The following is a 13,844-nucleotide window of genomic DNA, read 5'->3' on the forward strand; positions in this document are numbered from 1 at the left end:
ACCACAAAACAAGGAAGCCAGGAGCTGTCCCTTCCAAGTCTGCGCTCAGGACCCAGAGCAGGTGTCCAGCGCCCCAGGGGCCTCAACAGTAACTTCCCCAGATACCAAGGCTGGAGCCACACAGAACCCCAGACGCAGTGCCCCTAGAGGGCGAGGGTGTCTTTGATGAGCCTGCGCATGGTGGTGGTGACGGAGGTGCCCAGGGTGTCGGTGATCTGGAAGGAGATCTTGTAGAGGTAAGGCTGCACGTCCCGCAAGCCGGTGTCGAACACGTTGTCCACCTCCGACTGCGTGGGCATCTTGGGCAGGTACTCGTGGCGGTTCATCACCTCCACAATGTTGATGATCTTCTCACACAGCTTCTCGCCCACCTTCTCCCGGCAGATCTGCCGCTCCTGCTCAGTGGCCAGAGCCACCACGTGCACCTTGACCGTCCACACTTCCCATAGGATGCACTCGTCTGAGAACGGCCAGCGCGACTTCTTCTTCTGGTAGAACTCCAGGGACATCTGCCCTAGTCCGTCGCCACTGGAATTGCGCAAGGCATCCTGGAAGGGGGAGGGGGGGAGTCACAGATGAGGAGGCCAAGGCTTCTGGAGACTTCTTCCCCCGTCCTATGCACCCAGGGAAGCAAGCACCCTCTCTCTCTCTCTAGTCCCTCAGGATGGCAGGGGACAAGGGCCCAGTGAGAGCAGAGGGTTTCTGGGGAGCAACACTGCAAGCTGCCAGTCTGAGCTGAATGGTAGGCAAGCCAACCAACCAAATCCAGCTCCTCAGACTCCTCCAGCTTGTCAGGACGAGACAGTAAGGAAATCACTACCTCTTGCAGCTCACACTCCATGCCAGGCAGTGCACACTCTCCCACCAGCTCCTCTTCACAACTGAGGCAGGCATGTTACCTCCACTGCAGTCGGGCAAAGTCAGGCTCAGAGACAGGCGTCACTTGCCAAAAGCCGCACTGCCAGGGAATGGCCGAGCCAGGATTCGAATCCAAGTAGTCGGGTTTCAAAACCCATGCATTTAACCTTCACGGGGAAAGGCCTTCTCCCTGCACAGCCCTCGTCCTCTGGTCCTTGGAAATGTTCTCCCACAGCCACCTAATCCTGACATCTCCTTCCTTCCCCTCAGGCAAGCCCTACAGCCTTCTCCATGCAGCCTCCAAGGTCCTGGCAGCCGGAGCACTTGATGGCAATCCCAACTCGGTCATTTTCCAGAAAGCTGGCTGTTGAAAGAGCCTCATTTAAAAAGCAAGAAACCAGGGAACCAAATGGGGAAGAAACGGGAGGACAGATGAGATCTGGCTGCTCTGCTTCCTCTGGGAGCATGGCGGACCATCAGGTGCGATAAGAGAGAAACCCCACCCCACACTCCTCTGCCGAGGGCAGCCAGGGCCCCAAAGCACCCTTCTATCTGAGACTGTGCCAACGCAGTCACTCCTCTTACAAACCAACCAAAGTCGCCTGGCTGTGGTGAACACTAACAATGGCTCACTTGGTGTACTAGCGGGGTGTCAAGCCCTACCCCAAGAAACTGCCACGTGTGACTCATTCCAACCACAGGCCCAGCTGTGTGGTACGGACTGTAAAGAAACTGAGGCCCAGGAGTGATTCACGCAGCCAAGAGCACACACTTAGGTGGCAGAACCTGCTCGTAGTGGCTCATTTCTACAGGCCGTACATGGACATGGGCCAGGGGGCGAGAGGGTCCAGCGGAAGGGAGAGCTAGCTTTCTGAGGCTGCAGCAGCCTAGGAAAGGCTCCACCTGACAGTAGGCAAGCCCCTGCCAGGAGCCCACAGTATAGAGGCGCCCCAGTAATCCTTCTCCTCTAACCCCAAAGCTTGTGCCTTTGATTTAAAAAAATAGACTGCCTTTGTTACTTCCCTTGGATAGTGAAATCCCCAGATTCCACACGCAGTCAAAATTAAGTCACCCCCCAGTCCACCTTCCTGGGGTGACCAACACAAAGAGCCAGTGTGTCCCTTCCTCTTGACCACTCACTCACGGCCACCAAGTCAATTCGCACTCTCGCGGTCCTGTAGTTTGACCGCTGTCAAACTTTACAGAAATAGGAAGTCTTATCTTTCTCCCGAAGAGTGGCTGGTGGTTTCGAACTGCTGGCCTTGCCGTTAGCAGGCCCAGGCTTACCCAGTATTCCACCAGGGCTCCACTTCCCCACACAGCCATGTGCAAACACAAGTCACAATGCCCAATGGCAGCACCTCTCTCTCAGGGAGCTGTTTCTTTTTAAGAAGGAGAAGCAGAAGCAAAGAAGACATTGGTAGAAAGCGGGGTGGAGTTGGAGAAGAGCCAGAGTCCAGAACTGAGGAACCGGGCTCATCGGTTTCCCGGGAGGACTCCCTGCCCTCCCTGCTTGCCGAGAGCATTCTAGCAACTGTCCCACCCACTCTGACCCCAGCCCGCCAGCCCTCCTCCCTCAGTCAGGCTGATGCGGCAGTCTCATCCGCCTGCCAACCCGCCAAGCCACACTCCTACCTTAAATTCCCCGACAACCTTGCGCAGGGCCCGGTCCAGCTCATCGGAGGAGACGCGCACGTAGGTGAAGTCGATGAAGTCACAGTCAACATCCTGGGTGCCCACAGTGCCAATGGAGTAGGTGCCCTCCTTCTTGTAGTGGAACTTGCCCGTGCTGCGATGTAGGAGCACGGTGTGCAGCACGGCCAGCATGGCCTCCTCCACCTGCCGCCCCTCCACGGACACCTCCAGCACCTCCGAACGGCAGTTCATCCCGCAGCTGGTGGCCCACCTCGGGTGGAGGGACAGGGATGGAGCCGGCGAGCGTCTGCCCACTCAGGGGCCAGCCTGTAAGGGCAGCCCGGTTAAAATGCAGGCACTTCTCTCAGTCTCTGCAGGCTACCGCCCGCCACCTTCCAGGCCTAGCCCAGCCCGGCTGGCCTCCACTGTATTTCTGCTGTACAAAGGGGCTTCAAACAGTGTGTGGGGGTGGGGGGGTATGTATGTAAAAGAGGGTAGAATTTTCCCACACACTTTCTGAAGCCCCCTCAGACATGCAGAGAATCAAACTCTCACAAGACAGGAAGAGGGAGGGCTTCAAAGTGACCAGTCCCACCAACCGGCCCAGGCAGGCGCTCCATGTCTGGCGTCCAGTGCCCTTCACCGCAAATGCACCCTGGGCAACACCAGGCGGGCTGGCAGAGCCCCGGCCCCAGAAAACCTGAGGGGCCGGAGGCAGGTGGTGAGCCAGCCAGGGGAGAAGGAGGAGAAAAGGGAGCTGGCACCTGAGTTCCTGGGAGCTGCGTTAGGCATCTGGACTCTGCTGCGGGCAGAGGAGAGTGAATGGTGGTATCCCCTGGCCAAGAACCTATCTGTGCACCAGCAGGTGAACTCTGGCTGAAGGGCCCAAGGGTGGCTCTTGACTATCCTGCAGTCACCCTGCTTTGTGAAAGCCATGAATGCTCCGCTGCCTGACCCACAGGCGCGCACACACGCCAAATCTCATATGCAATGTCAGGGTCATCCGGACACCAGGGCAGAATTCCAGGCTGGCAGGGGCCGTGACGATGGTAGCAGTGAGGGGGCAGGATGACGATGTTCGTGTCCAATGGGTTTGGGATGTGAACTGCAGCTCTCCTCTCACTGATCTTAAGCGAGTCCCTCAGCTTCAGTGCCCTGCTCTGTGTATGCAGGCTGTTGCGAGCATGAATTAAGATCACGTATACAAAACAAAAGAACAGTGGCTCCTGAGCGAGACAACCTAGGTCGAAACCGCAGCTCTGCGGCGTCCCCTCTGTGCAACCTCAGACAATTACTGAACTTCAATTTGGAAAATCTCAAAAAATAATAATAATAACAGGAACTACGTGGAAAGGTTTGTCTCCAGAAATGAGCTACTATCTAGGAAGCACTTGAAACCATAAAACACTTAAAGCAGTACCTGGCAAGTGGTAAGCACTCCACAAGCATTAGATGCCACAACCGATTATGCTATTCTCATTGCTGAGAGAGGACGCAAGGCTGCATTACAGCAGGGACAGAGGCAGAATTGAGTAACTTGAGCCTGGGGCAGAGGGAGCAGTCCCACTTCTTAGTTCAGCCCACCACGCTGCCTTTGTGACTATTAAGGTATTCCTGCACCACAGCCACTTGGTCTTGGTTCTGATATCCAGAGCCCCATAGAAGCCGCCTCAACACTTCCTCACAGATGAACCTTTCTGGCCCATCCTTGAATCCCAAGCATGCCTGCTTGACATGGCATCCCACCTCCTCTGAGTCCTGGCTCCTCCCCTCAAGTAGATTCCACTTGATCTCTGTCGGTTGGCTCAGAGAAGGAGGGCTCAGAGTAATCAGCAGTGCCTCCTTCACTTATTCTTCTCTCTCCTACTAGTCAGACGGCTCTTTGAGGACAAGGGACTGTATGCTTCTCAGCACTGTAGACTCAATACCCCAAAGTGGCTGCTCTTCTCCTCGTTCTCCTCCTCCTCCTCCTCCTCCTGGAATGCCAGGTGCTTCCTGAAGTTGCTAATCCCTCCCTCTTTTCTGCACGTTGGTTTACACCTATCCAAAAGTTGCCCATCCAGAGATGCCCAGCTGTTTCCCCTTCTTCCACAACCTCCCCCTCTTAAACTCCACACAAGTTCCCCCACCCCTCCACCTCTACCCCGCCACCCCCCATTCTCAGGGCTATCCTAGGCTCCACTCCTCCAGGAAGTCTGTCCGGGCGGGGGCCAGCCTCCTCCCCAGGGCAGCCGCCTTAAGTCTAGGACGGTAAGTCGCCCACACGGGGTACAGGAGTACTGTATTCCCCAAGGGGGCAGGCCTGGGTAGTCTGGTCCCTCTGGTCCCCCCCGCCCCCCACCCCGAGTCTGCGAGGCGCACGCACGCAACCCACCAACTTATGTGGACCGGCCGGGGCGCGGCCACTCAGGCTGGGAGCATGCCCCTTCCTTCGCCTCCTTCCTCCCAGCTCCTGTGGTCGCAGGGGATGAAGCCTCCGCGTACGGAGGGGGGGATGAGCCGCGGGAAAGTCTAAAGGCAAAATCAGAACGCTCTGGAGACGGACTAAAGGCAAGACCAAGCTTTGGCTCCGAACCCGGAGACGCAGGCGGGGCGCACAGACAACTTGCCGCTGGGTCCCGATGGTGGCACCGCCGCTAACCGAGCACCTCGGCCGTCCGACGACGAGGGAGGCGCGGACAGCTCTGCAACTCGGGGGCGGCGCCCCACCACGAGCCTGGCCCGACTGGGTAGTTCGAGGGGCGCCCTCACTCCCGCCGCCCCCCGAGAGCTCCCGAGCTGGTACAGGCGACGGGGGCGGTCCCCGGCCTCCTCTAACACCAGCCCCGCGACCCCCCGACCAGCCGGCTGCACTCACGGAGGGCGTCAGACCACCGCGACGACAGGAGCGAGCCGGGACAGGAACCCCGTGCCCCTGCCTCACCGGCCCGGCGTGCCGGGCGAGCTCGGCCTGCGCCACTGGCCTCCGGGGGGGGGGTGCGGAGCTCGGCCACGTCCTAACGTGAACGCCGCTCTTCAGGGCCGTTTTGTACTCACATAATCCGAAGGAATCGCCTATAGGTTGATCTGTAATTGGTATGCTACTTTTTTTGGGTTACGCCTGGGCGTTTAGGAGGTGAGCGTGAGAAGTATCCCCCGCCTTTGGACGAGTCCATTCACTCGATCGTCGACAATGTTGTTGTGCTCCGGCCGGAACGACCCACTTCCGCCATAGAGACGAGCGGCGGGAAGGGAAAGAAGAGCCGGATGGGCCCTGCGCTGCCTCCCTACGGCCGGGAGGAGTCATCGGCGGCGAAACGCCCTTGCAACAGAGTAGCGGTCCCCGACGCTGGCTGGAGCCCCACGGGACAAGGAGCATGCCTTCGGAGATGAGCCCTAGGCAGAGTGCTGCGTGACACTGAGCAAAACCCTGTGTAGCCCAGCACCCATAGCAGACAGGGTTCCTAGCTCGCAGCCCACAGGTAGGCGCTGGAAAAGAGCTCGAGATCTGAATGAGAGTGTCGGTCTTGCTACAGTAACTCTAATCAGTACTCCACCGTGACTAATCTGGAAACAATTCTTAAAAGACAGATTGTAATTCTGCTATTGCCTCTGTGACCTTTGTTTATCGCGTATCTTCTCTGATTTCCTCCTCGATAAATGGAGATCACCAGAGATAACTTATGGAAACCCTTTGGACACTGGAAACTGGTGCATGAATGTGAGTGGTTTTCCGTATGATGTAACTCCTTGGGAGTGCATTCGGCTCTCCACGTACATGGTAAACCCAGAGTTGGTCAAACGCATTACCATTGCGTTCATTCCCACTCATGGCGACCCTATTGGGTGGAACAGAACTAGCCAATCCCTAGGGTTGATGAGTCTGTAAATATGTACAGGGGCTGAGAGCCTCATCTTTCTCCTGAGGAGCAGCCAGTGAGTGGGCTTGAACCACTCACCTTGTGGTAGCAGTCCAACCTATTACCAGACAGCCCAGCAGGGCAACCAGAGCTCTGTTATTGCTCTCAGACTCCAGCATGTTCCCCACCTACAACAGGCACTCACCCCAAAACCCACTGCTATCAAATCCAACCTGCCTTTTAGTGACCCCAAGTCTTCCTGGGAGTAAGCAGTCTCTTGCTCCTGACACGGGACGCTTTCCTAAAATGTTTACTGCAGGATTCAGTTCTTTGTCTCCTAACACACGCTCTCTCCTGTAAAAATAATTGATAAAATTTTTTAATGCTTTACATATATTAATTGATTCGAATGTTCTATCAATCAGTCTTATGAAGCAGATGAAGACATTTTCTCTGGAAGATGTTAGTAACTAGCCCAAAGTCACTCCATAAATGGCAGAGCCTGGGACTCGAACTTTGGGCTCTTTACCACTGTGGTGCTTACATAATCTGTTGTCAATTTGAGAGAGGCTTAAGAGTGAAGGGGTGAAGTTTAGGCAATCAATCAGGTCCCAATTTGATGACCTCATTTGGAGGCGATGAGGAGATAAATAGCTCACTGGAGGAGGGACAGAGGCAGACTCCTTGGGAGATATTCCAGCTGAGAAGACACATGGAGCTACACTAGTGCCCTGCTAGTGCCCTGGGCTGGAGAAGCAGGTGGAAATCCCTGCCAGCGCTGAGTTGCTTCTACCACCACTGGATCCACAAGACTTTGCACCCACTGACCTGTGATCTTCCTGCATTCGCCATCATTGCCTGTGTTTCGTGAGTCTGCAGAGGACTTTATAGATTGGTATCGGACATATGGGTTAATATCCTACTTATGGCCTTGATCTGGGCTGGGCTGGGATGTTTTCTCAATACTCAATTGCCCTTGTATTTAAACCTCTTTCTTTTCTTTTTTTTTATAAGCCTCTTTCTTATACACATGAGTGTCTATGAATTTGTTTCTCTAGTCTACCCGGACTCACACAGCCACTATCCACCCAAACCTTCTGCTATCGAGTTGATTCCAATTTGCAGGGCCCTATAGGGCAGAGTAGAGCTTCTCCTTAGGATTTCCAAACCAGAAAATTTCTCCTGCAGCCTTTCTTAACCCCTCTCCTCTGTCTGCCTTCTCCCCACACCTGCCCCTCTCACCTTCGCCTCTCCACCAGTCTGCCCTCATGTAGCCCTGTTGCTGTCTCAGGGAGGGCTGGAGGCAGGAGGGAGAAAGCTGCCAGCTCTACCTACCAACAACTCCATCTGGAGCCTGGACTGACCCAGGAGGTCTATCAAGAGGAAATAAATCTGTGAGGTGGGGAGAGAAGGAAATCCAGGAAGATTAGGACCATCCCTGGGGTGGAGGGGACCAGAGCTTACACCCCAGACACCGCCAGTGAATGAGGGGGTAACTTGAGTACTCTACCCCCTGGACAACCTCCTTCCCAAGGCCCTTCCACACCACTCCCCTGCATCATCATCATCACCATCATCATCACTTCTCCCAACCACCACACTTGATGGCACCATGCTAGCACTTCACCTGTCCTATTGTGTGGATTTCTCCAACTTCCCATCACAGGGGTATGATAGGTAGATTTATTGTGCCAACCTGGCCAATAGGAACATGTGGGATTAATCAGGTTGCAGTTTGATTGGAGGGCAAAGAGATAAATGGCTCTGCGAGACCCGCCCCCCTCTCTCGCTCTCTGGTGATCGGAGTGTGCTGGAGTGTGCTGCGGCTTTAGCTGGCTCTCTGCCTCAACCTGTGAGCTACATTACCTGTGGGCCAGGCCAACCTGTGGATCGTGTCACTAGAGCTTGAGGTTCCTTCAAGACCTGCGTCACCACACTGCTGGTGTGTGCATTGCTTGAGCGATGCCCTGCATTGCTTGCATTCGATATCCCGTCTGGGCCTGCTTCGCTAAGCTCCCGAGCTTCTGACTGTTGCTGACCCGCCCTGCTGCTTGCTGCCTGTGGGCAGACTCTGCTTGCCTTGCCCCAGGGAGGACTCTGCTGTCTGCCTCCTTGACTTTGGACCCGGCAGCCCACGCGAGTTGAAGGACTTCCAGGATACTAACTGTTCCAGGGAAGTGAGTTGAACTGAACCCTCTGTCTGCTGTCTGGGCTAATTGGCTGTTACATTCCTTCTCGCTGTATAAACCTATCTTCATCTATCTGTAAAATCATGAGTGTCCTGCTTTCATTTCTGTAGAGAACCCTGCCTGACATGGGGGTGCTCTCTTCTCTTCCATTTAAAGATCACGAAACTGAGGCTCAGAAACAGGTCATGGTTTCCCTGCATGCCTCTCGTTTTCTTACCCTACTCTCCTCCCTGCTCCAAAACTTCCTCTTTCCGGGGAGCCTCGCCTGCCTGCCGGTGGGTAAAGGGGAGCCCTCTCACCTCTCCTACATCTGGCCCAGATGTGAACCAACCCCTGCCACCCCATGCCTTTCAGGGCCCTCTCGCCTCACTGTACCTCCGACTCTGGGTGCCAGTGGGGTCTTACGGAGGGGGGAGGGCTGTCAGAAAGGGTCGTAGCTAAATATGGGAGTTGTGTGTGGTGAACTTTCCCGTCCTCTGCTCCTATCCTGATGATCGTTCATTCATTCACGCCACATATATGCAAGTGTCCGGGCCCGTGTCGGATCTCGAAATACCCAAATGGCACGAGAGACCAATGCAGCGGGCTTCTCGGGAACCAGAGGGACCGCGATGGAGGCTGCTGCTGTCGGTTCAGAAAGATAGCAGCCGCCTGGAATAGAGAGTGGACATATTGGAAGTGAAAAGGACTCTCAGCCTGCCCTCAGCAAGTTAGGAGGTGGCGGGAGACCAGAAAGGAACTGGAGCAGCGGCAGAAACACTGGCCAGCAACCTGAGCAAAAGGGCAGGGAAGGGGGGCTGGCAATTCCAGGAAGGAGTGGAGCTCCTGGGAATTATCCTGGGGAGGTTTCCTGAAGAAGTGGAAAGAAACATGCTAGACCAGGGATTGAGGCTAGAAACTGAGGGTTCAGAGGCAAGGAAGGGCACGACCAGAGAGAGCCAACTGTCCCCCGAACCAACTGCAGCCCCCTGAGCTGCACCTTGCAGCAAAAGCCAACGGAGGGACCTTGAAAGACAACCCAAGACCTTGGGAGGAGACAGCTGACTTTGCATAATGCGCATGGCCCCAGATGGCTCCACCTCGTCCTGGTGTGTGCCCAGAAGAGAGCTGCGCCCTAAAGCTAGCAGGCAGGCTGCCCCCTTACCGCTCCAGAGCTGACCCCGGTGACGTCACAGGGAATGAGTCAAAGCCCAGCAACAACAATGAACGGGACTGACGTCAAGCCAGAAGCGCCTGACGGTGGTCAGCTTGGCTGGGCAGTGAGTACCCTGCTGACTGACCCTCCAGCCCCAGCCCCCAGTTGAAGGGGCAAGGGGCTCCAGCTGTCCCCTCAGACACCTGCCCCCTGGGATGCTGGGCAGGGGCTCCTGCAGTCCCCACACCCCCACCCTGTTGGGCTATCCCTTTCAGAACCCTCCTGGCCACGGAGGAAATGACTGGGCGGGGAGAGCAGCAAAGGGCGTGAGAAAGGGGCGCCTCCCAGCCTGGTCTGCAGGCAGGCTCCAGACCTGGACGGGGGCCCAGGGCGCATGTCTGCTGTCTGTCCGCCTCTGCGGCGGCCTGCCCTTCTGTGATGAGGAAGGAGTGTGTGTGTTGGTCTCTTAAGTCTCTCTCTCTCTCTCTCTCTCTCTCTCTCTTTCTCACCGACAGGTTGGAAATGGGGTGGGCAGTGGGGAGAGGAAGGCTTTATTTCTGTGCGTCTGTCCCTGTGGAAAACATGTTGTGGCTGGCCCAGAAGGGCTGCTCCGCCACCCCTAGTCAAGCCCTCTGAGAGAGAAAGGCGGCTGTCTGCTCCCACAAAGATTTAGTCTTGGATGCCCACAGGGGCACTTCTACTCTGTCCGTCAGGGCTGCTAGCTATGCCGCCAGTTGGCATCGCCTTGATTGGCAGTGAGTGAGGTAGGGGAGGCTCTGTGAGTACCCCTGGGGACTAGGGGTGTTTTTCTGTCCCTGGTTTTCTTGTCAGGTGGGGGCATCTCTGCAGCCTGATGATAATGTCCCAGTTATCCGGGACCCTGGGATGGGGCCTCTGTTCCCAGCTTGGCCACCTTCAAGCCTGAGCTCCCTGGAGGACAGAGAACGCCCTTCCCTCCGATACCCCTGGGTGAAAAGGGCAGCAAACTAGCTGTCTGTCGCTGGGCACTGCTTCCTGCTAACGCAGCATGTACCAGGACAAGTCCCACACCACCCCCATCCCCCGCACACCCTTCCCCAGCCCAGCTGCCACCCCCAGCCCCCAGGGCCATGCCGGGGCTGATTTATGACTCTGGGTTGGGGCTAAACGGTGCCAGCGCGACTGGGTCAGACCTTGAAGAGACCTCTAGTGGCCCCCGAGCCAAGGCTGGCAGGATCAGGGCCCAGCAGGCAGTAAGAGGCAGCCAGAGCAGATGATAGGGGCAGGAGGCCGGAGGTCCCCAGGCCCCTGTGGGCAGCCAAGGACCCTGGCACGTGCCTCTGCCCTCAGAACCTGTCTGGCGTGTGTGGGGAAGGGAATATGGGGTTGCAGGAGAGTTGTCCCAGTGTTGCACAAACTCCCTCCTGTCCTCACTGTGGGGAGCTGGGGATTCCAGGTCCCCTTCGCCAGCCAGCTAGCTGGGGCTTCACCCACAGCCCCAGCTGAGCACCAAGGAAGGACGTGAACTGCAGCAGGGAAGGTGAGGCTTGGGGTAGAAAGGGCTGCCCCCTGGGGGGTGCTGGGTTCAGGCTGCCTGGGGAGCAGAGCGGCTACTGGCTGAGGCTGTGGGGCTCCGTGGCATGGGCCAGACAAGGCTGGACGCTGGTTGACAGTGAGCTCACCCTTTAGCCTCATCCTCTCGGGAGAAACAGCAGCTCTGGGCTCTTCCCACTTCCCAATGCAAACCCAGGGCTTTGTTCGGGTAGCCAAGGGCACACCTCATTCAGGCCCCGCACAGCGCCTCACGCCTGCCAGCCTGCTGCCTAACCAGCGATCACACGCTGCCTTTACCTCCGACCGGGCTCTGTTCGTCTTTCCTGTGCTGCCTCCCACCCCCCTTCCCCGGGCATGGCCCCCACATGGTGAGCACACTGGCTGCTCAGAACGAACCAAGTGGCACCATACACTGAGTCCAGCATGGCTGCCCGTGACCCTCAAACACCCCACGGCTCCCCCAAGCCTGGCCCTCACCACCTCCCTCCATCACCAAAGCCTAGAGCCCAGCTGTGGGACATCCCACTCAACCCCCAGGTTACCCGAAGCAAGCTGGGGGGTGGGGGGTACCACCCCCTAAGACTGAGCGCTCAGACCCATAGCCACCCCTCCCCAGCCACAGTGGCCCTTCGGAGCTGAGGAGAGGGTCAGAGCCTCTGGGCACAGAGCCCAGCGTGGGTGGGGTGGGGGGAGACAGGGAGGCAGGCTTCCTGGGTCTCTCCATGAAGACAAACAGCAGGCTTTGAGGACTTGGAAAATCCCGCCCGGGATTCCAGGCCCTGCCGGCGTCACTGCCCTTTGACTATTGTCCCTGTCGGAAACGGGCCCAGCCCCCGGCCAGCGGGACAGAGCGGCCATTGTGAGGCCCCACCGAGCTCAATGCCCCCTTGTTCGCCCGCCCAGCCCAAGCAAGGCTTGGAGGCCAGTCCTTCCAGTTGCTGGGTAGAAAGAAAGAGCCTGCCTCCAGGCTCCAGTCCTTGGGTGCGGCTGGGTGGGGCAGGGTGGGGCTAGGGGAGAGGGGAGGGAGTGGGGGGGTGGGGTGGAGAATCAGCCCTCCCACCTCTATACCCCAATTGCCAGTGTCCCCAGGAGCCAAGGAGACCTAGCTATGAAGTGAGCCCCCAATACACCCAGGTCAGCCGCTGAGCCACCAGGTGACCTTGGGCAAGTCATTTCCTGTCTTTGGGATGAAGTCTTCCCCTTGTAAAGATAACAAACCCAAAACAGGCCCTTCATCCTCCAGTCAATCCCCACTCTTGGCAGGCGCAGGTATGGGAGAGCAGAACTGAGCTACAGCGCTTCCTTGGCTGCAATCCTTATGGAACAAAATCGACAGACCTTTTTCTCCCATGACACCCCTGGATGGGTTTGAGCCTCTAGGCTGCCGATGGGCAGCCAAGTACAAACCACCTGGGTTACCCAGGGGCCGTCACTGAGCGCAAGCCCTATGCCGCTCCGAGACCTAGCGATGGTCATAGCAACCACATAGCCCCTTCTACTGCGGGCCAGGCTACTGTGAGCCCTGGTGAATATGAGTTGGGCTCCTAACCACAAGGTCAGAAGTTCAACACCAACAGCCGTTCTGCGGAAGAAAAACAGGGCTTTCTATTTCCGCAGAGTGCCAGGCTCAGAGACTCCCAGGTGCAGCTCTCTCTTGTCCTATAGGGTCATTGTGAGTCAGCATCAACTCGATGGGAGTAACAGGCAAAGTCCTTCCTACATATGATTTCTAGCCTTTGCTACGATCTACGAGGAAGATTTGGTTGTCCCACGTCATAGGCAGGCCACACAGTAGGGGGTTAAGAGCAAGAACTTGGTGGCTGTGGAGTATGGGACAAGCCTCTTAGCCTCTCTCTGTGCCTCAGTGTCCATCCACAATCGGAGTGTTTATAAGCAGCGAGTACTTGCAGCAGTGCCTCCTGGTACATTGTAAGCACTAAGCAAACGTTTCTCATCATCGTGGGTGGAGCCTTTCCCAGGAAGCTCTGCTCCTAGCGGGGCATTACTCCCAAACAGGGATTGCTGTGGAACCTGCCAATGGGAAAGAGTGCAGGGGGCCCCTACCTTTCTCCTGTTCCTGAGCAGAGAACTAGTTCACCCAACTCCCATTAGCAGGGGCTGCCCTCCACCCCCACCCCCACCTATTCCCAGGGGCGAGAGGCATGGGGCGCACTGTATTCCGGGCTCCTGCCAGGTCCCAAAAAAGCAAATGAGCTAGGACGAGCCCGAGTGTGGTAAAGGGGCCCAAGTCCTGCACGAGCCTCGGGTTGAGGGGGATGTAGGTTCATGTCCCTCAGAAGGGTGGCCCCAGAGCACCGCTTGTGCTAGTATACTAGCACAAGCAGATTCTCGAGCTGAGCTCCACGCTGTGCCAAATCTGAGTGTCTGGGGAGGGAGCCAAGAACGCTCCATTTCAAGCACCCGGTAACCTTGGGCATTGGAGACCCCATAGGGGGTGGGGGGCACCTGGCACAGGTAGGGATCTCAGAATCATCTTACCATGAAGGCAAGCGCTACCAGCAACTTGGGTCCTCGTGCTGTGAAGAAGGGATGTTGGCAATGGGAAAACACCCTATACTAACAACCCACCCGCCACCCCAGCTCCCACCACCGTGGAATCCATTCCAACTCAAGGAACCCTCTGGGATAGCGTGG

At 56.9% G+C, this 13,844-nt stretch overlaps 1 protein-coding gene across 4 annotated transcripts; it reads right to left on the reverse strand.

Moving 5' to 3' along the window:
* Nucleotides 1-6: 6 nt before the first annotated feature.
* On the reverse strand, nucleotides 7-5,651 carry ATG101 (autophagy related 101). 4 transcript variants are annotated; one of them, XM_045287294.1, is made up of 4 exons: nucleotides 5,530-5,651; nucleotides 4,868-5,004; nucleotides 2,494-2,820; nucleotides 7-548 (listed from the first exon to the last, which is right to left on the reverse strand). In XM_045287294.1, the coding sequence occupies exons 3-4, from the start codon at nucleotides 2,743-2,745 to the stop codon at nucleotides 144-146; spliced, it is 657 nt and encodes a 218-aa protein (XP_045143229.1). In that variant the 5' UTR covers nucleotides 2,746-2,820; nucleotides 4,868-5,004; nucleotides 5,530-5,651; the 3' UTR covers nucleotides 7-143. The 4 variants fall into 4 exon arrangements, with proteins under 4 accessions (XP_045143229.1, XP_045143228.1, XP_004711423.1 ...); XM_045287293.1 differs by lacking the exon at nucleotides 5,530-5,651 and adding an exon at nucleotides 5,351-5,399; XM_004711366.2 differs by lacking the exon at nucleotides 4,868-5,004.
* Between the last annotated feature and the right edge of the window lie 8,193 nt (nucleotides 5,652-13,844).

The sequence above is a fragment of the Echinops telfairi genome, unplaced genomic scaffold, assembly GCF_000313985.2.
Source record: "Echinops telfairi isolate 266 unplaced genomic scaffold, ASM31398v2 ScPeMD7_12;HRSCAF=54, whole genome shotgun sequence".
Lineage (NCBI taxonomy): Eukaryota > Metazoa > Chordata > Mammalia > Afrosoricida > Tenrecidae > Echinops > Echinops telfairi.

Bases quoted from the DNA above. Each gene is read 5' to 3' on its own strand.
- ATG101 (XM_004711366.2), bottom strand. From the start codon at position 2,745: ATGAACTGCCGTTCGGAGGTGCTGGAGGTGTCCGTGGAGGGGCGGCAG. The intron at 549-2,493 runs GTAGGAGTGTGG...TCCCCCTTCCAG, and splicing joins AGGTTGTCGGGGAATTTAAG to GATGCCTTGCGCAATTCCAG.